At 45.1% G+C, this 25602-nt stretch overlaps 1 protein-coding gene across 2 annotated transcripts; it reads right to left on the bottom strand.

Annotated features, from left to right (window-relative positions):
- Positions 1–10517: 10517 nt before the first annotated feature.
- Positions 10518–24147, bottom strand: LOC140106157 (glutathione S-transferase P 2-like). 2 transcript variants are annotated; one of them, XM_072130429.1, is made up of 7 exons: positions 23907–24147; positions 20183–20218; positions 17443–17572; positions 16395–16482; positions 13922–14025; positions 11239–11346; positions 10518–10751 (listed from the first exon to the last, which is right to left on the bottom strand). In XM_072130429.1, the coding sequence occupies exons 3-7, from the start codon at positions 17485–17487 to the stop codon at positions 10566–10568; spliced, it is 531 nt and encodes a 176-aa protein (XP_071986530.1). In that variant the 5' UTR covers positions 17488–17572; positions 20183–20218; positions 23907–24147; the 3' UTR covers positions 10518–10565. The 2 variants fall into 2 exon arrangements, with proteins under 2 accessions (XP_071986530.1, XP_071986529.1); XM_072130428.1 differs by having other exon boundaries at positions 17443–17555.
- Positions 24148–25602: the final 1455 nt, after the last annotated feature.

Genomic DNA, 25602 nt, shown 5'->3' with positions numbered 1-25602 from the left:
AGGGGGCTACAGAGTCCAGGGCTGAAGAAACTGTGGTGTTGTAGAAGGTGGCAGCAGTTTCTACATCTTTACATGAGGATATAGAAGAAAGAGTTAGGAGAGCCTCAGAGAGTTTGCAGGTGTCCAGATGTTTGAGATTCCTATGTGGGTGTATAGACCTATGGACTACAGGAGTGGTTGAAGCCGGAATGGTAAAGAAAGTGAGTGAGTTGTGGTCGGACAGTAGGAGAGTCATCTTAGACAGGTTGGATAGGGAACAAAGGCGGTTGAAAATGAAGAAACTCTAACTCAAGTGTGTGGCTCTCTTTGTGAGTGGCTTTAGAGGACCAGTGTAAGAGGCTGGAGAAGGTAGCAAGCGAGAGGAGTTTAGAGGTAGCAGAATGAACTATATCAATGGGAATGTTAAAGTCACCCAGGATGATGGAGGGAGTGTCAAATGACAAGAAGTGAAGAAGCCAGGTATTAAAATGGTCAATAAAAGCAGCAGCAGGGCCAGGGGGTCTGTCGATGACCACCATTTGGAGGTTAGAGGGAATATAGAAGGGGATGGAGTGGAAAGAGGGAAAAGTGAGAGATGTTAAAGGTTGGGCTGAAGGAGCAGTTGTCAGACAGGAGGATGCCAACTTCCCCACCAGGTTTATTGCAGGGCCAGGGAGTGTGGGTAAAGTGGAGGCCGCCATTACAGAGTGCAGCAGGGGAGGCAGTGTCTGAAGGTGGTAGCCATGTTTCCATCAGGCCCAGTTGCAAAGAAATGAAGAGTCATGGCTTTGTTGCGTATGGAGCGTGCGTTTCATAAAGCTCCAGAGAGAGAAGGCGGAAGAGGAGGTGGTGGAGAGTGGGTCAGACACACATATAAAGTGTCATAAACTGTAATAGTCCTCATGTAGTTTCATAGACTATAATAGTGACATACAGGGCTGATTTTAGACAAAGTGGGACCCTGGGCAAACTAAAAGTAAAGCCCTGAAATAAAATATTTTCTGAACCAGTTAGGTATCATGAGAAATAAGCTGTAATGGTCCAAGCATGAAAAAGACTACCCAGCAGAAAAGTTCCAGCCTGGAATAAAGTCCATAGCTTATTTCACCTGATACCAGGACTGGAGTGCTGCTGTTTTTTTGATAGAATGGATAGATACATATACAGCCCCCAACCCCTGATCCCCTGCTATATTTGGCCCTCTAAATTCATAGACAAATCTTTGATAAGCGCCCACAACCTGATCACAAAACACTGACAACATTGCTAATGACTGACACTACACAGGCTGACACTGCCTCACACACTAGTATCCAGGGGTATAACTACAGCTGTAGCAGACGTAGCAGTTGCTACGGGGCCCGGCAGGGTCAGGGGCCCGTACTCGGCCGTGTGTCCGTGGCCCCTCTTTCCCCCTGGCTGTAGTTACGTCCCTGTAATGGGCAGCGCAGCGGTACCGAGATGCAGGGCCGGATTTAGGGGCGGGCACCGTCCTTCTGCTCCATACACAGAGGATCCTGCTATCCGGAGAAAGAGAGGGGAGGAGCCTGCCTGCAACCAATCCCTGCTCTGCATGTCAGCAGCGCGGGAGACTAAACTTGAAAGAGAAGCCAGAGCTAAGTCCTTGCTCCTCCCAGTGTCTCCTCACACTTTGCCTTAACCATAGCTCCCAACTGTCCCGGATTGGCCAGGACAGTCCCGTTTTTATACCTCTGCCCCGCCGTCACAGGCAGCTGGGAGATTGTCCCGGATTTTCCCTCCAGGTCCTGCACTTGCTGGGGTTGTCCCGCATAGTAAATACTTTCATAGCCAGAACCTGCGATACTGAATGACTTCTACAGACATCGGGCAGGGAATCCTTTTGAGAGAAGTGTCGGGTTAGCGGAGAGCAGAGACCACGTCATCAGGTTCAGATCACCATCTGTCCATATATGGTCTCCTAGGGCTTTCCCAGACACAAGCTTTTATTAAAATTTATTAAATAAATTTATGCCCAAGCCAGGATTTGAACCCCAGACCAGCTGCAATAGAGATAGGTGCCTTTACCAACTAGGCTATATAGAGAGGGATCTTCTCTGAGATTATTATTGAGATGATTATTATTATTGTTATTATTAAGATGCTTATTAAGATTATTATAATTGAGATTATTACTATTGAGATTGAGAATATTATTATTGAGATTATTATTATTATTATTGTTATTGTGATTATTATTATTATTAAAATTATAATAACAATGATAGTCTTCATGATAATAATAATAAAAAAAATAATAATAATAGTTGTCTCGATAATTACAATAGTAATCTCTGGGAAGATGTATCTCTATACACCAGTGCATGGAGCCTGGGTCACTGTGTGACAGTAAAAGTCACATAAAATCCTCTCATCAACAACCACTTGGCTAATAGCCTTGTGGATAGAGGCTTCATCTCTGTTGCAAATTGAGTGTAGAGTCTGGAGTTCAGATCCCAAGCTTATTGTTATGTTTATTATTATGAAGATGATAATTAGAAATAAAAATTTGGGGTGTGGCCAGGGCGTGATTAGGGGTGTGGCTTAGGGGGAATCGCCATTTTGTCCCTTTTTCTCTTCCTGAAATGTTGGGAGGTATGCTTAACCCCTTAGTGTCCTGTGTGCAGGAGCAGCTATGAAGTGTCCCTTACAGACCCCCTCTACATCATCCCCTCATATCTTCCCCCACCACTGCATTTCTATATTAATATGATGTTCTACAGCAGCTGTTGTGGAGCAGTCAGTAATAAATTTGGAGCAGTCAGTAATAAATGTGGTGCAGTCAGTAATAAATCTGGAGCAGTCAGTAATAAATATGGAGCAGTCAGTGATAAATGTGGTGCAGCCAGTGATAAATGTGGTGCAGCCAGTGATAAATGTGGTGCAGCCAGTGATAAATGTGGTGCAGTCAGTGATAAATGTGGTGCAGCCAGTGATAAATGTGGTGCAGTCAGTGATAAATGTGGAGCAGTCAGTGATAAATGTGGTGCAGCCAGTGATAAATGTGGTGCAGTCAGTGATAAATGTGGTGCAGCCAGTGATAAATGTGGTGCAGTCAGTGATAAATGTGGAGCAGTCAGTAATAAATGTGGTGCAGTCAGTAATAAATGTGGTGCAGTCAGTAATAAATGTGATGTAGTCAGTAATAAATGTGGTGCAGTCGGTAATAAATGTGGTGCAGTCGGTAATAAATGTGGTGCAGTCAGTAATAAATGTGGAGCAGTCAGTAATAAATGTGATGCAGTCAGTGATAAATGTGATGCAGTCAGTGATAAATGTGGTGCAGTCAGTAATAAATGTGGTGCAGTCAGTAATAAATGTGATGCAGTCAGTAATAAATGTGATGCAGTCAGTAATAAATGTGGAGTAGTCAGTAATAAATGTGGAGCAGTCAGTAATAAATGTGATGCAGTCAGTAATAAATGTGGAGCAGTCAGTAATAAATGTGATGCAGTCAGTAATAAATGTGGAGCAGTCAGTAATAAATGTGGTGCAGTCAGTAATAAATGTGATGCAGTCAGTAATAAATGTGGAGCAGTCAGTAATAAATGTGGTGCAGTCAGAAATAAATGTGGTGCAGTCAGTAATAAATGTGGAGCAGTCAGTAATAAATGTGGTGCAGTCAGTAATAAATGTGATGCAGTCAGTAATAAATGTGATGCAGTCAGTGATAAATGTGGTGCAGTCAGTAATAAATGTGGAGCAGTCAGTAATAAATGTGGTGCAGTCAGTAATAAATGTGGTGCAGTCAGTAATAAATATGGAGCAGTCAGTGATAAATGTGATGCAGTCAGTAATAAATGTGATGCAGTCAGTAATAAATGTGGTGCAGTCAGTGATAAATGTGATGCCGTTTGTAATAAATGTGGAGCAGTCAGTAATAAATGTGATGCAGTCAGTGATAAATGTGATGCAGTCAGCATACCTCCCAACATTTGGGAAAAGGAAAGAGGGACAAAATGGCGGCACGCGTAGCGATCCCCCTAAGCCACACCCCCAATCACTCCCTGGCCACGCCCCAAATTTTAACCATATTAAAAATAATAAAAATCATAATTTAAAAAAAAAAATTATCCTCATTGGGATTTGAACCCAGAACCTGCAGTGTCCATGTACAATAATAACACAGCGCCTCAACCCACTGAGCTATAACCTCAGTGATTAACAGGTGGAGAATTTTGGTAACTAAGAACTATATACTGCCTTGGTATATAGGGAGGGATCTTCTCAGATTATTGTAATTATTGAGACTATTATTATTATTATTATTATTATTGAGATAATTATTATTATTTTTACCATTATTAATAATCATCTCCATAATAATAAAATTTATAATAATAATAATAATAATAATAGTCTGAATAATGACAATAATAATCTCTGAGAAGATCCCTCTCTATATATCAGTGCATTAGTCTGTGTCACAGTGTAAATGGCTGATCCCCCTAAGCCATACCCCCAATCACTCCCTGGCCACGCCCCAAATTTTAACCATATTAAAAATAATAAAAATCATAATTTAAAAAAAAAAATTATCCTCATTGGGATTTGAACCCAGAACCTGCAGTGTCCATGTACAATAATAACACAGCGCCTCAACCCACTGAGCTATAACCTCAGTGATTAACAAGTGGAGAATTTTGGTAACTAAGAACTATATACTGCCTTGGTATATAGGGAGGGATCTTCTCAGATTATTGTAATTATTGAGACTATTATTATTATTATTATTATTATTGAGATAATTATTATTATTTTTGCCATTATTAATAATCATCTCCATAATAATAAAATTTATAATAATAATAATAATAATAATAGTCTGAATAATTACAATAATAATCTCTGAGAAGATCCCTCTCTATATATCAGTGCATTAGTCTGTGTCACAGTGTAATAGTGGCAGATAACATGTCTTACTTACCAGAAATCCTCAGCTCTGTATCACTGGGCTTATAGCTCAGTTAGATAAGCTCCTGTCTGCAGTGCACAGGGTCCCAGGTTCGAATCTCAGCCTGGCCACAACTTTATTTAATTTAATTATATAAAGAGCTTGTGTCTGGGGAAGCCCTGGAGACCATATATGGACAGATAGAGATCTGAGCTGATGACGTGGTCCCTGCTCTCCGGCTGAGCCGACACTTCTCTGAAAAGGATTCCCTGCCCGATGTCTGCTCTGGGGAACCCTAGGAGATGCAGTGACCATATATGGACAGATCTGAAGCTGATGACGTGGTCCCTGCTCTGCGCTAAGCCCGACACTTCTCTGAAAAGGATTCCCTGCCCGATGTCTGTAGAAGCCATTCTGTACTGTGAGTTCAGACTTTCAAAGTATTTACTATGCGGACACAGCGCCGGGACACAGCGGGACCTGGGGGGAAAATTCGTGACAATATCATAGCTGCCCGTGACGCGGGGCAGGGGTACGAAAAGCGGGAAAGTCCCGGCAAAATCGGGACGGTTGGGAGCTATGCAGTCAGTAATAAATGTGATGCAGTCAGTGATAAATGTGGTGCAGTCAGTAATAAATGTGGAGCAGTCAGTAAGAAATGTGGTGCAGTCAGTAATAAATGTGGTGCAGTCAGTAATAAATATGGAGCAGTCAGTGATAAATGTGATGCAGTCAGTAATAAATGTGATGTAGTCAGTAATAAATGTGGTGCAGTCAGTAATAAATGTGGAGCAGTCAGTAATAAATGTGATGCAGTCAGAAATAAATGTGATGCCGTTTGTAATAAATGTGGAGCAGTCGGTAATAAATGTGATGCAGTCAGTAATAAATGTGGAGCAGTCAGTAATAAATGTGGTGCAGTCAGTAATAAATGTGATGCAGTCAGTAATAAATGTGATGCAGTCAGTAATAAATGTGATGCAGTCAGTAATAAATGTGATGCAGTCAGTAATAAATGTGGTGCAGTCAGTAATAAATGTGATGCAGTCAGTAATAAATGTGATGCAGTCAGTAATAAATGTGGAGCAGTCAGTAATAAATGTGATGCAGTCAGTAATAAATGTGATGCAGTCAGTAATAAATGTGGAGCAGTCAGTAAGAAATGTGGAGCAGTCAGTAATAAATGTGGTGCAGTCAGTAATAAATGTGGTGCAGTCAGTAATAAATGTGGTGCAGTCAGTAATAAATGTGGAGCAGTCAGTAAGAAATGTGGTGCAGTAAGTAATAAATGTGGTGCAGTCAGTAATAAATATGGAGCAGTCAGTGATAAATGTGATGCAGTCAGTAATAAATGTGATGTAGTCAGTAATAAATGTGGTGCAGTCAGTAATAAATGTGGAGCAGTCAGTAATAAATGTGGTGCAGTCAGAAATAAATGTGGTGCAGTCAGTAATAAATGTGGAGCAGTCAGTAATAAATGTGGTGCAGTCAGTAATAAATGTGATGCAGTCAGTAATAAATGTGGAGCAGTCAGTAATAAATGTGGAGCAGTCAGTAATAAATGTGGTGCAGTCAGTAATAAATGTGATGCAGTCAGTAATAAATGTGGAGCAGTCAGTAATAAATGTGATGCGGTCAGTAATAAATGTGATGCAGTCAGTAATAAATGTGATGCAGTCAGTAATAAATGTGGAGCAGTCAGTAATAAATGTGGTGCAGTCAGTAATAAATGTGATGCAGTCAGTAATAAATGTGGAGCAGTCAGTAATAAATGTGGAGCAGTCAGTAATAAATGTGATGCAGTCAGTAATAAATGTGGTGCAGTCAGTAATAAATGTGGAGCAGTCAGTAGTAAATGTGGAGCAGTCAGTAATAAATGTGGAGCAGTCAGTAATAAATGTGATGCAGTCAGTAATAAATGTGGTGCAGTCAGTAATAAATGTGGAGCAGTCAGTAATAAATGTGATGCAGTCAGTAATAAATGTGGTGCAGTCAGTAATAAATGTGGAGCAGTCAGTAATAAATGTGGAGCCATCAGTAATAAATGTGATGCAGTCAGTAATAAATGTGGTGCAGGATCAGACTAAGCAGTAACAGCCCCTTTAGGTGACATTATTCTGTCTGAGTTGTGTATTATAATGTTCTGCAACAGCTTAAGTGTAAATAGCGAGGTTCTGCAGCAGCTGGCTCATGTGTTGGGGGGTTCAGCAGCAGCTGGCTCGTGTATCGGGAGGTTCAGCAGCAGCTGGCTTGTGTATCGGTAGGTTCTGCAGCGGATGGCTCGTGTATCGGGAGGTTCTGCAGCAGCTGGCTTGTGTATCGGTAGGTTCTGCAGCAGCTGGCTCATGTGTTGGAAGGTTCTGCAGCAGCTGGCTCGTGTATCGGGAGGTTTAGCAGCAGCTGGCTTGTGTATCGGGAGGTTCTGCAGCGGATGTCTTGTGTATCGGTAGGTTCTGCAGCGGATGGCTCATGTATCGGGAGGTTCTGCAGCAGCTGGCTTGTGTATCGGTAGGTTCTGCAGCAGCTGGCTCATGTGTTGGGAGGTTCTGCAGCGGATGGTTTGTGTATTGGAAAGTTCTGCTGCTCCTGTTCCTGCTTCTTAGTGACTTTAGTAAAATGATGTAAGGAGTCCAGAGATTTAACTCTTCCCCTGCTTTCTTGCGGCTAATGGCTACTCAGACAAGCAGTGTAAGGGTTAAACCTCCTGACCAGTCGGTAATGAGGACACACGGCCCATACACTAGTACTGAGCAGGAGCCGCCATACTGATGGCTTCTCACCACCATCAAGGGTTTCCATTATCTTCTTCCATTATGGAGAATACCAGGGACCGGCAGTAAATAGAAGCCCCGCCCCCAGCGCCAGAACTTCTACCGCTACTTATAACAGAGAAACATGCGCAGCCGCCGGCGTTATTATTACAGATATTAATACAGGAGACGGGATACAAGGAAACCTCCTGCAGAGCTCCATCTACTGCCGGTGTCTGTTACTCCCCTCCATTATAGAAAAAGATAATGGAAACCCCTATGTAACAATGAGGACCTGTGGATGGAGGGGGCCCCAGCCAAAACTCTGCTATGGGGCCCACTTATTCCTAGTTACACCACTGCATCCTTCAAATCTAAGGGCCTCAATTTGCCCTCAGACCCTTTATACATTCCACAAACACCGAGATCACCTTGTATTTAGGAGGCACATTTTAGGACATGGCATGAACCTATCGTATATAATAGACACAATCCTAACCACAGTACCAGCCCATTAGGCAAGTCTAAGGCGGTATCTGTCTTCATACAAAGATGTTCTATGTAAAGTCCTGGAAAGCGAAGGTGACCCAGAATATAGATATCTCTTTTTGAAGGGTGAAATGCAGGGCCCTGTCTTTACTATAGCAGATGTGTAACGGTCACACAGACAACAGAAATAAAAGTCTCTATGGACCAGTGGACCCTCTGGACAACCACGGGAGGTGGTATGAGACCCGCAATGGCAGCCAAGGTAAAGGATTTGCAGGAAACAGTCCGAGCCTGGAATGAAAACAGGAACACGGAGGAACACTGCTAACGCTGGCACGGACTGGAGGCGTCTGGGAACGCTGGAGACAGGAGACACGGAGGCGTCTGGAAACGCTGAAGACAGGACACACCAGGAGCATATGGGAACGCTGGAGACAGGTGCCGGATTATAAGGGCAAGGCCAGATTAGCCAGGACGCTGGCCCTTTAAGTCTTAAAGAGCATGGAGGGAAGGAGGCGTGCGAGGCCCAAGCAGAGCCAGGAGCCTAGAGAGGTGAGTAGGGGCCGGGGGACAGCGTGCCACTTAGGAGGGCACAGGTGTACCCGCGATCCGTACCGAGATTCGCGGGTACGGCCATGACAGGGCCTCTCTTCTCTTCTTCTTCAGCCTCTTCTTTTGCCTCCTCCAATTCATCTTGGTGACGGGACATCTGAGGAGGAAAGCAGAAACAGGACAAACCCCGATGAGGTGCTTCGACTTGGCAGGGAACAAGCTCAGGATATCCTCAAGACTTCTGGAGTGTCCTTTTGGCCAAGAGACGTACTCTGCTAACTTGCATAGATTCTTTTGCAAGCAGTACGGCTGGAGGCTGGAGTGGCTCTTGGAAAGCCGGAGCAGCACTGGGAAGCTGCGGAGGCAGGAACGGCTCTCGGAAAGCTGGAAACGCTGTGGGAAGCTGCGGAGGCTGGAGCGGCTCTTGGAAGGCTGGAGGCTCTGAAGTGGCTTCTGGGAAAGCCGGAGACTCTGGAGTGGATTCTGGGAAAGCCGGAGGCTCTAGAGTGGCTTCTAGGAGAGCCAGAGACTCTGGAGTGGCTTCTGGGAAAGCCGGAGGCTCTGAAGTGGCTTCTGGGAAAGCCGGAGACTCTGGAGTGGATTCTGGGAAAGCCGGAGGCTCTAGAGTGGTTTCTAAGAAAGCCAGAGGCTAGAGTGGCTCTGGAAAGCCGGAGGCTGGAGTGGCTTCTGGAAAAGCCGGAGACTCTGGAGAGGCTTCTGAGAAAGCCGGAGGCTGGAGCGGCTATGGAAAGCCGGAGGCTGGAGTGGCGTCTGGGAAAGCCGGAGACTCTGGAGAGGTTTCTGGGAAAGCCGGAGAACTTGGAAGCAGTGGAAGCAAAGCGGCTGGCTGGAGTGGTTCTTGGAAAACCGGAGTGGGTAGAGCTTGCAAGCAGAGGAAGCATGGTGGCCAGCGTTTGGAACACCGGAGCCAAGTGAGGCCGACATGGAAGCCGGACTTGTAGTTGATGGCAATCAAACAGCTGCTGAGGCATGGAGATAGGCTGGAGTAACTCTTGGAAAGCCAGAGCAGCACTGGGCAGCTGCGGGAGTGGAGCCTGCTGTCGGAGCAGGGTGGCAACCCCGCTCAGATTCTTTCTCCAAGAAAAAATCAGTTGAGACTTCTGGGCAAGAACCTTTGCCAGTAACTGGTCTGAGTCATTAGAACAGTCCATGATGGGATCCATGGCCTTGGCGGGGTCCATGGCCAGATCTTTGTGTAACGGTCACACAGACAATAGAACTAAAAGTCTCTATGGGAAGAGTCCGGGGGGAGGAGTCTGTGGACCAGTGGACCCTATGGACCACCGGTGGAGGTGGTATGAGGCCCGCCGTGGCAGCCAAGGTAAAGGATATGCAGGAAACAGTCTGAGCCTGGAATGAAAGCAGGAACACGGAGGAACACTGGTAACGCTGGCATGGACACAGAAGCGTCTGGAAACGCTGGAGACAGGAACACGTAGGCATCTGGGAACGCTGGAGCCTGGAGACACATAGGTGTCTGGAAACGCTGGTGGGCAATCACTTCAACAGGAACCGCTGTGGAAAGCGAGGTGTGGAAACCTTGGAAGTTCCATTAGAATGCTGAAGATCCGGCGGGGAGTGAAGGGAGGTGCCGGATTGTAAGAGCAACATCTGCTACCTCATTTGAACAAACATGACTGCCTAGGGATGGCAAGAGGTCAATGATTTTTGACTTCATCTATGGATCATCAAGGGTTCTCAGGAAGACCCTTCCATCAGGATTTAAGGGACTTCCTGAAAAAAAACATGTTCAAGACATTTTCCGGACAGTTGTCGTTAAAAACAAAGTTTTCTACAAAGAAAAGGTCACAACATTTACTTAAAATGTTTAATGTGAGGAAAAAATATATGTAAAGACATTGTCACTTGTGCTTGGAGGTGATAGGACGTCTCTTCCGACCTTCGGATTTTAGGTAATTGCTGAGATTTGGTCTCTTTAGCAGCCGTTCAACATAGCCGGACAGTAGAGGGTAGGTGGACAGACATGTTGGAGAAAGGTCCAGGTTGCATTGCAGAGTGTCCAGGAGATTGTAGTCCGCATATGTGATCTGTGGTAAAAAAAATTGAAGATCTGAACATGCTGTATGTAGACAATAGGGGTCATTTACTAAGGGCCCGAATCACGTTTTTACGTTGTTTTACCCGAATTTTCCCGATTTGCGCCGTTTGAATTTCCCCCGGGATTTTGGCGCACGCGAACAGATTGTGGCGCAGCGGCGCTGGCATGCATGCGACGGAAATGGGGGGCGTGGCCGTCGGAAAACCAGTTGAATTCGGAGAAACCGCCGTATTTTTTTCTAAAAATATGTCGCTTGACACGCGCTTACCTGCACCCGGCCCGGCTTGGTGAAGTTCAGTGCACTCCGTCGGAATTCAGCGCAGCAGCGACACCTGGTGGACATCGGGGGAACTACCTTAGTGAATGGCTGCCTAACCCGAATCCTCCACAGAGAACGCGGCGCTGGATCGCGAATGGACCGGGTAAGTAAATCTGCCCCAATGTATAACTTCTATCAGCCATGTGCCTATCCTTACCTTGTCTCCCACCAGGAATTTTTTGCCCTTGGAATTTTTGGAAAGAATCTTTTCAAAATAACCAAGCCAAGTGTCCAGTTCTGTCAGATACTTTTCCTTGTTTGGTTCCTGGAAGACATGACATGAAGTTGTCTCTCAGTATCTAAGGTAAGGAATATGCAAGATTTCCAGGAATAGTATGATGTGTCCACAAACAGATGTTATTTTTGGGAATAGCTTATGTGCAAACAGCTTTGCTCGGCAATGATTGCAAAGACAAAGCTTTATACCGATGGCTTACAATAAACCACATACAGTAAGGCTCCATGGGCTTTGAGAACTTTAATATCACATTTGTATAGGGAGGGTGCAGCCGTAGTGGGGGAAATAATGTTTATAAAGATTGAGGAGCTGTCATACCCAATTCTGGGTTGTACATGGGTTGTTAGATAGAGCAGGGAGATCTTACTAGGGCCATATTTACCATTAGGCACAGCAGACACAGTGCCTCAGGCGGCAAGCCTCCCAACTGCAGGGGTAGGGGGGCTGTAGCGTGAAGAATACTGTGATAAACCTCCTTCTTGAGTTCAGTCACAGGGTACACTTACACTAAGGAGCCTCCCAATTGACAACAAAATCAACTACCGGTATCGAAAATGGTGCATTTAAACTAAATTTATTCCCTAGCGCTCTAAGCACCCACACAAAAGCTGCCGACACCCACAATTTACTTATACTAACAAGGCTGTAGGCACAACATCCGCTCCCTGGTAAATCACACAGACCATAAAATTACTATATATGCTGTTCTATAAAAAACTGTCCAGCCAGGGAACTGTTTTGTAACAGGAGGACCAGGAGAAGACCGAGAAGTTGGGTGACACACACCCAAGCATGGAGCGAGGCTGGGGAGATGCAGAAGTGGAGGAGACATCTCCTACCTTGCTTGTCCTTACTTCTCCTACCAGCTTGTCCTTACTTCTGGGAAGCCTGGTCCACATGAGCCTGCATACTGACACCCGAGTCATCCGGATACTCAACTGTGCTAAACCCTGGGTGACCGCCCTGCTTTATCCATGCTACAAGGTTAGCGGAGCATCCTTCATTCCAATACTACAGCGTGAGAAAGCAAAAGCGCACTTTGGCGCAGGCACTACTGGCCGAGTTCCTACCCAAAACTGGGAGCTTAGTGGGAGCACAAGTAGGAGGAGGAGGACGTCTTGGTTGGATAAAGTTACACTTTTTTGATTGGAGTGCTGCTCCCCCATTGGATTTTTTTGGATATACCACAGCGACTTAGTCAGCCCCTTAGAAGCTTAACCCACTAACCACGAGTGCTTCTCCCAAGTTCCTTCAAACACTTTTGCTTTAAAAGCACATTAAATATTAGGATATATAAAAAGAGATACAAAAACCAAACCCCCCAATGTAATTCTGGGAATTATGCAAATAAGTTTTCCAAGATTGGATAAGGAAAACATTGCCTCTCAGCTAACTTGTAAGGCAGCCCCCTTTAACATCAAGCATGACTTTCAGGAAGCCTAATAACATGATGAGGGAATAAAGCCAAACCAGTAAACCACTTCCCTACACTGTACTAAAGAGATGCAAAGACATGGAAACAGCGCTGTCTACAGTTGGGAATCTGTTCCTTTGGGAAAAAATATACTGGTTTGGCTTTGATCCCACATCATATCATTAAGGCTTCTTGAAAGTCATGCTTGATGTTAAAAGGGGCTGCCTTATAAGGTAGCAAAAGGAGACATTGGGGGTCATTTACTAAGGACCCGATTCGCGTTTTCCCGACGTGTTACCCGAATATTTCCGATTTGCGCCGATTTTCCCTGTATTGCCCCGGGATTTTGACGCACGCGATCGGATTGTGGCGCATCGGCGCTGGTATGCACGCGACGGAAATCGGGGGGGCGTGGCCGAACGAAAACCCGACGGGTTCGGAAAAAACACCACATTTTTAAAAAAAAAATCTGTCGCGGAGCTTGCACTTACCTTCACTCAGCCCGGCTCGGTGAACTCCAGCTCGTTTCGATGCTTTTCAGCGCAGCAGCGCCACCTGGTGGACGGCGGAGGAACTACCTTAATAAATCCCGGCCGGACCCGAATCCAGCGCAGAGGACTCGCCGCTGGATCACGAATGGACCGGGTCAGTAAATCTGCCGCAATGTTTTAGATTTTCCCAATGAGGAAAACTCCTCTGCATGTTTCCCTTGTGGAGTATAAATGGCTACAAGTCTCCACACACCAGCAAGGGGGCAAAGTCACTGTACTGAGAACTCTTACTTCCTGACCATATGGTGAACAAAGGGATTTTCAGGGTGGCCATGTCCCTTTTTCATGCATGTCCTCCTTTGGAGGACTGCATACTTTAAATGCTGGACATACCTCTGTTTCAGAACATGCTCAACACTGGAGCCTCCAAAAAGTTTTGAGTAAGTTGAAAATCTTGTGTGGGACCCAGCATTAGGACCCAGTCCCCTATCAAATGCTGGGAATAGGGAACAAATTGTTTAGGTGGTACATTCCACAAATGTGGCCAAATGGTGGAACATGGGACTTTGTCTAAAATTGGAGTCTTTTGATGGTCCCGTGTCTTGTCGTGGGCAATGTCACACAAATATAATTCAATAGGGTGCAGAATGTGGCCATATGTATAGGCTGAGCGTTCCAGATATTTTGTCATACGTACATCGTCAAACAAGAAAAAATTGTAATACTTCATTCTCAGATCCTCCACTCCATCATTGATCATATCGATGATTGCGACTTCCTGGTCATTGCTGCCACTAATACCTTTAAGACAAGGGAGAGAGAATATATTTGGCAAAAATTTGGAAAAATTCTAAATTTTCAACTTTTCCAATAAAGTCATAACAGCAAAATAACTTAATAACTAACATTCACCCAATGTCAATTTATGTTGGGCTTTTTTATTCGCCCTCTCATTTTTGTAAGATGATTGGAGGCGTAGAACTTTAGGTGCGATTTCTCACATTTTCATAAAAAACACAAAAATCAGACTTTTGAGGGACCTGCTCAGCTTTCAGATCACTTTCAGCGCCTAAATAAAAGTAAAACCTGATAAATTAACCCACAAATAAACTACACCCCTCAATGTAAAAAAAAATACTTTTATGAAGTTCGTCAAACCTTTAATTGTTTCTCAGGGGTAAAAAAAATATTGGGGCAGATTTACTTACCCGGTCCATTCGCGATCCAGCAGCGCGTTCTCTGCGGTGGATTTGGGTCCGGCTGGGATTCATTAAGGCAGTTCCTCCGACGTCCACCAGGTGGCGCTGCTGCGCTGAAGAGCATCGGAACGCACTCAAGTTCACCGGCCTATTCCTAGTGAAGGTAAGCGCAAGCTCCGCGACACCTTTTTTTTTTTAAATGCGGCGGTTTTTCCAAATCCGTCGGGTTTTCGTTCGGCCACGCCCCCCAATTTCCGTTGCATGCATGCCAGTGCCGATGTGCCAGAATTTGATCGGTTGCGCCAAAATCCCGGGGCAATTCAGGGGAAAACGGCGCAAATCGGAAATATTCGGGTAACACGTCGGGAAAACGTGAATCGGGCCCTTGGTAAATGACCCCCATTGTGTACAATGTTCAACATTTTAAATTTTTGGGCTAAATGAAGGTATTTTTCAAAAAGTTTACACATTTACAGTGGATAAAATATCTAAATGCTCCACAAAGTTTGATACCCAAAGGGGTGCCAACACCCCCTTATGTGGTGGTGACTGCTGTATGGGCACACGCCAGGGCAATGAGGAGAAGCTGCGCCATTTACAGAAGATTTGCATTGTCACTTTCTAAAGACTGTGAAGATAATTTGGACATATAGGGGCAGATTTACTTACCCGGTCCATTCGCGATCCAGCAGCGCGTTCTCTGCGCTGGATTCGGGTCCGGCCGGGATTTAATGAGGTAGTTCCTCCGCCGTCCACCAGGTGGCGCTGCTGCGCTGAAAAGCATCTGAACGCGCCGGAATTCACCGAGGCCGGCTGAGTGCAGGTAAGCGCGTCCCGAGCGACACATTTTCCGTTCTTAAATGCGGCGTTTTTTCCGAATACGTCGGGTTTTCGTTCGGCCACGCCCCCCGATTTCCGTCGCGCACATGCCAGCGCCGATGCGCCACAATCCGATCGCGTGCGCCAAAATCCCGGGGCAATTCAGGTATAATTGGCGCAAATCGGAAATATTCGGGTAACACGTCGGGAAAACGCGAATCGGGCCCTTAGTAAATGACCCCCATAAAGGCTTATTTTCTGTGAGATTAGATGCAATTTACAAATACTTCATTTTAGTGGGTCTTTAGATTATTGATGAGCTTTAATAAACTCTTGAATGTTGGAGGAAAAGAAAATTGTGAATTCTGGTTTCAGATTTTTTTGCATCTATTTTGGGGGTCGTAAACCGTACCATAAAAATACTAGAAAAAACTAATATAGAGAAAATCTCATTTGTTTTAGTACTGCCATCTTTTCTGAGCCATAGCTTTAGTGATTTTTGGTTGACAGAGCTGGTCCTTTCAGTGGCACCATTTTAGTGCACATCATTTTTTTGATGATTATATTAGGTGCACACACAACCCTGCACACCACCACGAGGTCCTTCCTACGTATTAAATCCAGAACCTTGGAGAAGTCATCACTTCTCAAGGGGAAGTCATGGGGGGACATTTACTTACCCGGTCCTGTCGCGATCCCCGATCCGGACTGTCCGGCGAGGATGAAGTCCGGCGCGATTCAGTAAGATCGTGCACCCGAGGTCCTGCATGTGTCGCTTCACCGCTCAGGTCCGCCGGAGTTCACCTTCTTCTTCCCGCTGCATGTAATGATTCATATCTGTGCAATCCCCTGACAATATCGATTCCAAAAATGTATTTGCCCCTGGGCTGAGATGGACCATAACTCCATAACCAACATGTTATACTGAGATTTTTTATAATCCTTTGCCTGTTGCCAAACAAAATGGAGGGAGGCCTCCTAAACAGTCGGTGCCAGGCTAACTCGGTCCCTAACTCGGTTAGGCCACTTGGGATGAGGCTGGAGGGAAGTGGGGGATTGAGTAGCATAAAGCCCCTCTCCCCCTGGCCATAAGATCTCTTACTTCCCAACCCTTGAAGAAAGGGGGGCTGACCTATTGTTAATGCTTCTCACCATATTTGCGGCCCAGGTATCGCAGGATAGTGTTGCTCTGATACAGCACAAAGTCTCCATCTTGAAAATGAGGAAATTGACCAAAAACCTGAGAAAAAAGCCACCGCCAAAGATCTATGAGACGTATTTCATAAAACAACATAACAATGTATGGAGAACATGTCAACAAAACTGGAAGCGTAGAGATGAAGGCGAACCACTTCTGATGCTTCTCCACTATAGTTTAGTATTAGAAGGTACAAAGAGCCAACGTGGTAATAAGGTATCATGGTCCAAAACTGCTCAGCTATAATAACATGGTTCTGGTACCATAACTATGTAGTAATGTAGCTATGTGGTAAGCCTGGTTCTATTACCATATCTGTATGGTAAGCCTTGTTCTATTGCTGTATCTGTGTAGTAAGCTTGGTTCAATTACTGTATACTGTATATGTTTAAGCGTGTTCCTGTGTTGTAAGCCTGGTTCTATTACCATATCTATGTGATAAGCCTGGCTTTATTACCATATCTATGTGATAAGCCTGGTTCTATTACCGTATCTATGTGGTAAGCCTGGTTCTATTACCGTATCTATGTGGTAAGCCTCGTTCTATTACTGTATACTGTATATGTTGTAAGCGTGGTTCTGTGTTGTTAGCCTGATTCTATTACCGTATCTATGTGATAAGCCTGATTCTATTACCGTATCTATGTGGTAAGCCAAGTTCTTTTACCTTATCTATGTGGTAAGCCTAGTTCTATTACCTTATCTATGTGGTAAGTTTAGTTCTGGTACTGTATGTATGTAGCAGGCTGGTTCTGATAGCATATCTATGTATAATCAATGTACATGTCTTGCATCTGGTACTGTATCTATGCAGTAAGTTTAGTTGTGGTATTGAATCTATGAAGTTGGTTGGGTTCTGGTGCTGTATCTATGTAGTAAGCTTGGTGCTGGTACTGTATATATGTAGTAAGCTTGGTGCTGGTACTGTATATATGCACAGAACACATATGTTTGGAATAAGGTGCAGAAGTTGTCCTCTGCCTCATTGCCTGTATTTTGTACCGCATTTTTCTTCAGATCTCGTATCCCTGCGGCCCAGTCCTGCATCTGCACCTCATCGTCAGTCCACGATGCTCCCTGATCGGCCAGCAGTAGTCTTATGGCCTCTGCCCTCCCTAGGAGAATATTCAGACTTGAAAAAATGTTTAATTAACATCAGCAATGACTGATTGTCTAAAAATAAGATCATTGCACATAGGAGCATCTGGTATTTACTATGTAGGAGCTTGGTTTAGCACAGGGTCTTAGACACCCAAGTTAAGAGAAGCAAGGCACTACCGAGGGGGTCATTAAGAGGCGGCACAAATGAAAGGGAGCACTTTAAGAGGTTACGATGGGGAATACTGTATATACTCGAGTATAAGCCAAGATTTTCAGCACAAAAAATGTGCTGAAAACCCCTAACTCGGCTTATACTCGAGTCTATAAAAAAAAACCAGTGTACTCACTCATCGACGCCCCCCGGTAGGTCTTCTTCTGTCCATCGATGTTCCGGCTCCGTCGCTTGAGCTGTGACGTCTAGTGTGTGTGCCACAATCGGCACACACTAGAATATCAGGGGGCTGGAGCTGGCACATTGATGGACAGAAGAGGACCTACCGGGGGGAAGGGAGGGTGTCGGAAGGTGAGTACACTTTTTTTTTTCTTATGGGCATTTCTCGTGACTGGCTGTATACTGGGGGCTGCAGGCTGTATACTAGGGACAGGGGGCTGCAGGCTCTATACTAGGGACAGGGGGCTGCGCTGCTGGTTGTATACTGGAGGGCAGGGACTACAGGCTATATACTGGGGGCAGGGGCTACAGGCTATATACTGGGGGGCAGGGGCTGCAGACTATATACTGGAGGGCAGGGACTACAGGCTATATACTGGAGGGCAGGGGCTACAGGCTATATACTGGGGGGCAGGGGCTGCAGGCTATATACTGGGGGGCAGGGGCTGCAGGCTATATACTGGGGCAGGGGCTGCAGTCTATTTACTGGGGGGTAGGGGCTGCAGGCTATATACTGGGGGGCAGGGGCTGCAGGCTATATACTGGGGTGCAGGGGCTGCAGGCTATATACTGGGGGGTAGGGGCTGCAGGGTTTTATACTGGGGGGCAGGGGCTACAGGCTATATACTGGGGGGCAGGGGCTGGCAGGCTACATACTGGGGGGCAAGGGCTGGCAGGCTATATACTGGGGGGGCAGGGGCTGCAGGCTATATACTGGGGGGCAGGGGCTGCAGGCTATATACTGGGGGCAGGGGCTGCAGGCTATATACTGGGGGGTAGGGGCTGCAGGGTTTTATACTGGGGGGGCAGGGGCTACAGGCTATATACTGGGGGCAGGGGCTGCAGGCTATATACTGGGGGGCAGGGGCTGCAGGCTATATACTGGGGGCAGGGGCTGCAGGCTATATACTGGGGGCAGGGGCTGCAGGCTATATACTGGGGGGTAGGGGCTGCAGGGTTTTATACTGGGGGGCAGGGGCTACATGCTGTATACTGGGGGCAGGGGCTACAGGCTATATACTGAGGGGGCAGTGGCGGCAGGCTGTATACTGGAGGCAGGGGCTGCAGGCTATATACTGGAGGCAGGGGCTGCAGGCTATATACTGGAGGGCAGGGGCTGCAGGCTATATACTGGGGGGCAAGGGCTGCAGGCTATATACTGGGGGGCAGGGGCTGCAGGCTATATACTGGGGGGCAGGGGCTGCAGGCTATATACTGAGGGGGCAGGGGCTGCAGGCTCTATACTGGGGGGCAGTGGCAGCAGACTGTATACTGGAGGCAGGGGCTGCAGGCTATATACTGGGGGGCAGGGGCTGCAAGCTATATACTGGGGGGCAGGGGCTGCAGGCTATATACTGGGGGGCAGGGGCTGCAGGCTATATACTGAGGGGGCAGGGGCTGCAGGCTCTATACTGGGGGGCAGTGGCAGCAGACTGTATACTGGAGGCAGGGGCTGCAGGCTATATACTGGGGGGCAGGGGCTGCAAGCTATATACTGGGGGGGCAGGGGCTGCAGGCTATATACTGGGGGGCAGGGGCTGCAGGCTATATACTGGGGGGTAGGGGCTACAGGCTATATACTGAGGGGGCAGGGGCTGCAGGCTCTATACTGGGGGGCAGTGGCAGCAGACTGTATACTGGAGGCAGGGGCTGCAGGCTATATACTGGGGGCAGGGGCTGCAAGCTATATACTGGGGGGCAGGGGCTGCAGGCTATATACTGGGGGGCAGGGGCTGCAGGTTATATACTGGGGGACAGTGGCAGCAGGCTGTATACTGGAGGCAGGGGCTGCAGGCTATATACTGGGGGGCAGGGGCTGCAGGCTATATACTGGGGGACAGTGGCAGCAGGCTGTATACTGGAGGCAGGGGCTGCAGGCTATATACTGGGGGGCAGGGCTTCAGATTATATATTCGGGGGCAAGGGCTGCAGTTTATATATTCAGTGGCTGGGGCTGCAGGCTATATACTGGGGAGCATGCACAGGGTGGCTGTATACTGGGGGCAGATTGGGACCAATGCATTTCCCACCCTCAGCTTATACTCGAGTCAATAGTTTTTTCTAGTTTTTGTGTTAAAATCAGGTGCCTCGGCTTATACTCGAGTTTATATGGTAATTGGAGGGGGAATTAACAAGGGGCATCCTAAGTTTTACTCAAGCTTTATGTTATGCCCCTATGAGCCAAAGAAAAGTTTGTGCCCCTCCCCAAAAAAAGACAGTAATATTCATACAAGACGGGCTTATCGTTACCTCTTAGGGGGAAGTAAGTAATTGTGTATCCAGACACTGCAAGGAAGAGAAAGGGTTAAAACATGTAACATGCAGCAAACTCCGCAATAAATTCAACAAACTTATAGACTGATAAGGAAAAGTTAATTGTGTGAGTAGCAGACCCCCCCTGTGACTGCAGTGACTCCTCACCACCACAATAGTTAACCCCTTAACGACATGGCTCTTTTTTTTAATTTTTGTGTTTCCGTTTTTTGCTCCCCCCCTTCAAAATTCTTTATTTCTCCATGTAAAGAGATGTGTGACGGCTTGTTTTCTGTGTAACAAATTGCACTTCATAGTGATGGTACTTAACCCCATAACGACTTGGCCTTTTTTAGTTTTTTCACTTTTATTTTTCACTCCCCACCTTCAAAAATCTATAACTTTTTTATTTTTCCACATAAAGAGCTCTGTTATGGCTTATTTTCTGCGTAACAAATTGCACTTCGTAGTGATGGTATTTAATATTCCATGGCGTGTACTGGGAAGCGGGAAAAAAATTCCAAATACAGTTAAAATGGTGAAAAAACACATTTGCAACGTCTTCTTGTGGGCTTGGATTTTACAGCTTTCACTGTGCGCCCCAAATGACATGTCTACTTTATTCTTTGGGTTGCTACGATTACGGGGATACCAAATTTGTATAGGTTTTATAATGTTTTCATACATTTAAAAAAATTAAAACCTCCTGTACAAAATTTTTTTTTTTATTTTGCCATCTTCTGGCGGCAATAATTTTTTCATACTTTGGTGTACGGAGCTGTGGGTGGTGTAATTTTTTGCAACTTTTGATGGCGTTTTCATTGCTATCATTTTTAGGACTGTGCGACCTTTTGATCACTTTTTATTAATTTTTTTAGATTTTCCAAAATGGCAAAAAAATGTCATTTTTGACTTTGGGTGCTATTTTCCGTTACAGGGTTAAATGCAGTGAAAAACCGTTATTATATTTTGATAGATCGGGCATTTTTGGACGCGGCGATACCTGATGTGTTTATGATTTTTACTGTTTATTAATATTAATATCAGTTATAGGGAAAGGGGGGTGATTTGAATTTTAAGTTTTTTTATTATAATTTTTTTTTTTTTTTACTTTTTTTTACTTTTACTATTTTTCAGACTCCCTGGGGTACTTTAACCATAGGTTGTCTGATCGATCCTACCATATACTGCCATACTGCAATATGGTAGCACATTGGAATGAATGGGTTAAAACGAGACCCGAAGCTGTCATGGCAATGGATGCCATGACCCGTGACGTCATCGGGGAGCGACGATCCGCGGCAAGATGGCGGCATCTTGTTTATGAAGCCTCCGGCAGCATTGCCGGCGGCGATCGCCGTGATCGCAATATGCAGCAAAGGCTTACCGGCTATGAAGAGGGCTCGGTCGGGAAGGGGTTAATATTCCATACCGTGTACTGGGAAGCGGGAAAAAAATTCCAGTTGCAGTGAAATTGGTGAAAATACGCATTTGTGCCGTTTTCTTGTGGGTTTTACGGCTTTCACTGTACGCCCCAAATGACAGTTCTACTTTATTCTTTGGGTCGGTAAGATCACAGTGATACAAAATTTTTATAGGTTTTATAATGTTTTCATACATTTACAAAAAATAATAACACTTTTTAAAACTTCGGTGTACGGAGCTGTGGGTGGTGTCATTTTTTACGACTTTTGTTGATGTTTTTAATGCTACCAATTTAAAGACTGTACGACCTTGTGGTCACTTTTTCCAAACTCTTTCTGAACTACGTATGAATGCGCAATATTCTTTGACTACACTGTTCTGAATTATGTATGAAAGCGCAATATTCCCTAACAATATTCTCTTAATATTCTCGTAGAAAAAGCGCAATATTCTCTGACAATGCTTGTCTGAATTATGTTTAACCCCTTCCTGACGCGCGCCGGTAAGTCTTTGCTGCATATTGCAGCAAACACTTACCGGTAACACCTGCGATCAGTGCCAGTGCTAAATAAAGTTGACCAGAGATCGTCACTCCTGTTGACGTCATTGGGAGTGGCGATCCGTTGTTATGACAGTTTCGGGTCTTCCGAAGACCCGGGGCTGTCTCATTTTAACCTTTCATTACAATGTTCTAATTGCACATTGTAATAAATGAGGAGGAAAATCCCCATATTTAGTACTGTATATATAGCAGTATCGATCAGACAACCGAGGGTTAAAGTACCCTAGGGAGTCTGAAAAATAGTACAAATAAAAATTAAAAAAAAAATTAAAAAAAGTTATAATGCAGAAAGATAAAAAATGTAATCACCCCCCTTTCCCTAGGTATCGCTCATCCAAAAATGCCCGATCTATCAAAATATAATATTGCTTTTTCACTGCGTTTAGCCCTGTAAAAGAAAATAGCTCCCAAATTCGAAAATGGAACTTTTTTTGCCATTTTGAAAAATATAAAAAATTCTATAAAAAGTGATCAAAAGGTCGTACAGTCCTAAAAATGATAGTATTAAAAACGTCATAAAAAATGACACCACCCACAGCTCCGTAAAACAAAGTATGAAAAAGTTATTGGCACCAGAAGACGGCAAAATCCATTAATTAATTTTTGTACAGGAGGTTTCAATTTTTGTAAATGTATGAAAACATAAAACCTTTACAAATTTGTTATCCCCGTGATCGCACCGACCCAAAGTATAAAATAGACCTGTCATTTAGGGTGCTCAGTAAAAGCCGTAATATCCAAGCCCACAAGAAAATGGCGCAAATGCGTTTTTTCACCATTTTCACTGCATTTGGAATTTTCCCAATACACAGCATGGAATACAGGCGGTCCCCTACTTAAGGACACCCGACTTACAGACAACCCATAGTTACAGACGGACCCCTCTGCCCACTGTGACCTCTGGTGAAGCTCTCTGGATGCTTTACTATTGTTCCAGACTGCAATGTACAGCTGTAAGGTGTCTGTAATGAAGCTTTATTGATAATCCTTGGTACAATTACAGCAGAAATTTTGAAACTCCAATTGTCACTGGGGCAAAAAAAAAAAAAATTGTCTAGAATTTCAATTATAAAATATACAGTTTCAACTTACATACAAATTCAACTTAAGAACAAACCTCCGGACCCTATCTTGTATGTAACCCGGGGACTGCCTGTATTCAATAACGTCATTCAATAACAAGCCGTCACACAGCTCTTTGCGTGTATATAAGTATATATAAGTTATAGATTTCCGAAGGTGGGGAGTGAAAAAGGGAAAATGAAAAAACAAAAAAGGGCCAGGTCGTTAAGGGGTTAAAAACACAACATTGTCTGACAACACTTTTTCTGAAGTACGTATGAAAGTGCTATATTCTCCTAAAGGAGCAACTTAGTAAAGTAGGTATGATTGATGATGATGATGATTTATGAATACTGTACAGAGACAGGACCTTCATGATCTTGCTGGATAATGCAGTAAATGCTAATAATCAGGTCTGGTGTTTGCAAGTATTGCTCTATTATACTCTATAAATCTGTAAGAATATCCTTTCACTGCTGAATTCAGATACCTGTCCAGCAAAAAGCACAACCACAACCAGACGTGGCATAAGCTGTCAGACTAGGTAATAAGTGGCTAACTCACCTTGAGATGTCCCTGTAGGCTACAGCCCTGCCTAAAGCAGATAAACCCACTACTAGGAAACTCCTAACAGACCCTTGGAGACCCTACAAGGTGAGAGGGAAAACTTACTTTGTCTAGCAGCTGCTGGATGGTAGAGCGGGCGGGTAAGATGAAGTCAGAGATAGACCAGCGTACACACAAGCACACAGAGGGATAATCATAAGATACAAACAAACAAGCAAAGTCCGATAGATCTGGGTCAAAGCCACAAAGAGAGGTTAAGTAAACGTAGCAGAAGTTGGATACACAGAACAGCACAGAAAAAAAGACAGTAATAGGGTGAAAGTAAGAGGAGATTAGTAAAACCAGAAAGGTGTAATGGAATTGGACAGGTATATAAAGGTGTTCCTAGAAACCACCCCCAGCAGCTGATTGGACCGGTCTTCCATCACTCTAGCCCTTTATGGACAGGGCTGGGCTGCATATGAACCAGGTGTGACTCAATCAATCCCATTGCAGTTGCAACCATAGCCACAGTTCACAGACACAACACACAGAGTAAAAGTAACGCCACCTAAGCCGCACTCTGAGGACAGAGGGTGACTTTGGCATGGAAATTACAGTAGCCTCATAAGGGCAATTGTTTTAGCTTTCCACCTCTCCTTAAAAATAGGAGCCTCTTTTATACATCAAAGTGCCCTGTCCAGGGCAATTGCTGCTGTTTTACAAGTCCCTGCCTAAATGACTATGACAAGTAGCAACCTCTCCCAAGCTCTATCTGCAATATGTGATGGTGTCTGGACATGTGACCCTGCTCTTATACTGTGATGTTTGGGCTCTGGGTCCGTGGGTGCCAAACCCATGAAATTCGGTCTTGTATAGTTCAGCTCTACTCATCACTCTAACGTCACCCTCAACAGTCTGATGGATATATCCTTGATCCTCTGTTCCCATGTGACTTCTGTCCTAAAAGAGAAGGCAGCGGACTTGCCCCTAATCTTTACTGTTAAGCTGAAGAGTTGGCGGCAGCCGTCACTTTTATGGCAGAAGGAGCAGCATAAGAAGGAAGCAGTTACAGAAACAGAGCTTGTTCCTTGGTCATGCAAAGTGCAGAGTCTGAAGAACCCACCAATTCCTGGACTTCAGTCTCAGATGTCACTTGGCATAATGTGGAAGACTGAGCCAACCTCTCCACAACTTCGGGATATGTTGCCAGGACAGGACTGCTGGATGCACTGGCTGCTACCAACCTCCTATCCACTGCTACTACTTATGCCAACTCTAGCAACTTATTTGCCACTATATGTTCCTTTGGAGGACCTGGAGACTGCCTGTTAGACATTTTGTAGTGACCCCTAAACCCCTTTGGCCTAGTTGCCACCAGATTCTCTGCACAAGTTAAACCCCTACAATTCTCTCAGCTCATCCTGGTCCTTTCAATCCCTAGTGATGGCAAACCTTTTGGACACCGAGTGCCCAAACTACAATGAAAACCCGCTTATTTATTGTAAAGCGCCAACATGGCTCTTGCTCCCTGTCTATTACATCGGCTCCTTGTGGACACGAATACAGTAAAAAGGAGGATAAATTCAGTTTAAGAATTGTGTGACCCGAAACAGGAGCTACAACGATAATCCAGCCCTGTCTACAACTTCTCCTTCCTACTTTAGTCGCAGGCGGCCCAGGATCTAATACTTTAAAATAGCACCTAGCTTGGCATGTCCTGGACTTCCTCGGACTGCAGGAGGATACCTTGAATCCTGTCTCGTGAACTGTTCGGGTTGATGGCTTGGGTGCCCACAGAGTGCTCTGAGTGCCACCTCTG

Source organism: Engystomops pustulosus, chromosome 11 (assembly GCF_040894005.1).
Source record: "Engystomops pustulosus chromosome 11, aEngPut4.maternal, whole genome shotgun sequence".
Lineage (NCBI taxonomy): Eukaryota > Metazoa > Chordata > Amphibia > Anura > Leptodactylidae > Engystomops > Engystomops pustulosus.
The sequence above is the reverse complement of the archived record's forward strand: the minus strand, read 5'-3'. Positions and strand labels throughout refer to the sequence as shown.

Coding starts and splice junctions, on each gene's coding strand:
- LOC140106157 (XM_072130428.1), bottom strand. Junction 16,483..17,442: donor GAGATCTGAAGAAAAATGCG/GTACAAAATACA, acceptor CTTTTTTCTCAG/GTTTTTGGTCAATTTCCTCA. Junction 14,026..16,394: donor ATACCTGGGCCGCAAATATG/GTGAGAAGCATT, acceptor CTTGTCTTAAAG/GTATTAGTGGCAGCAATGAC.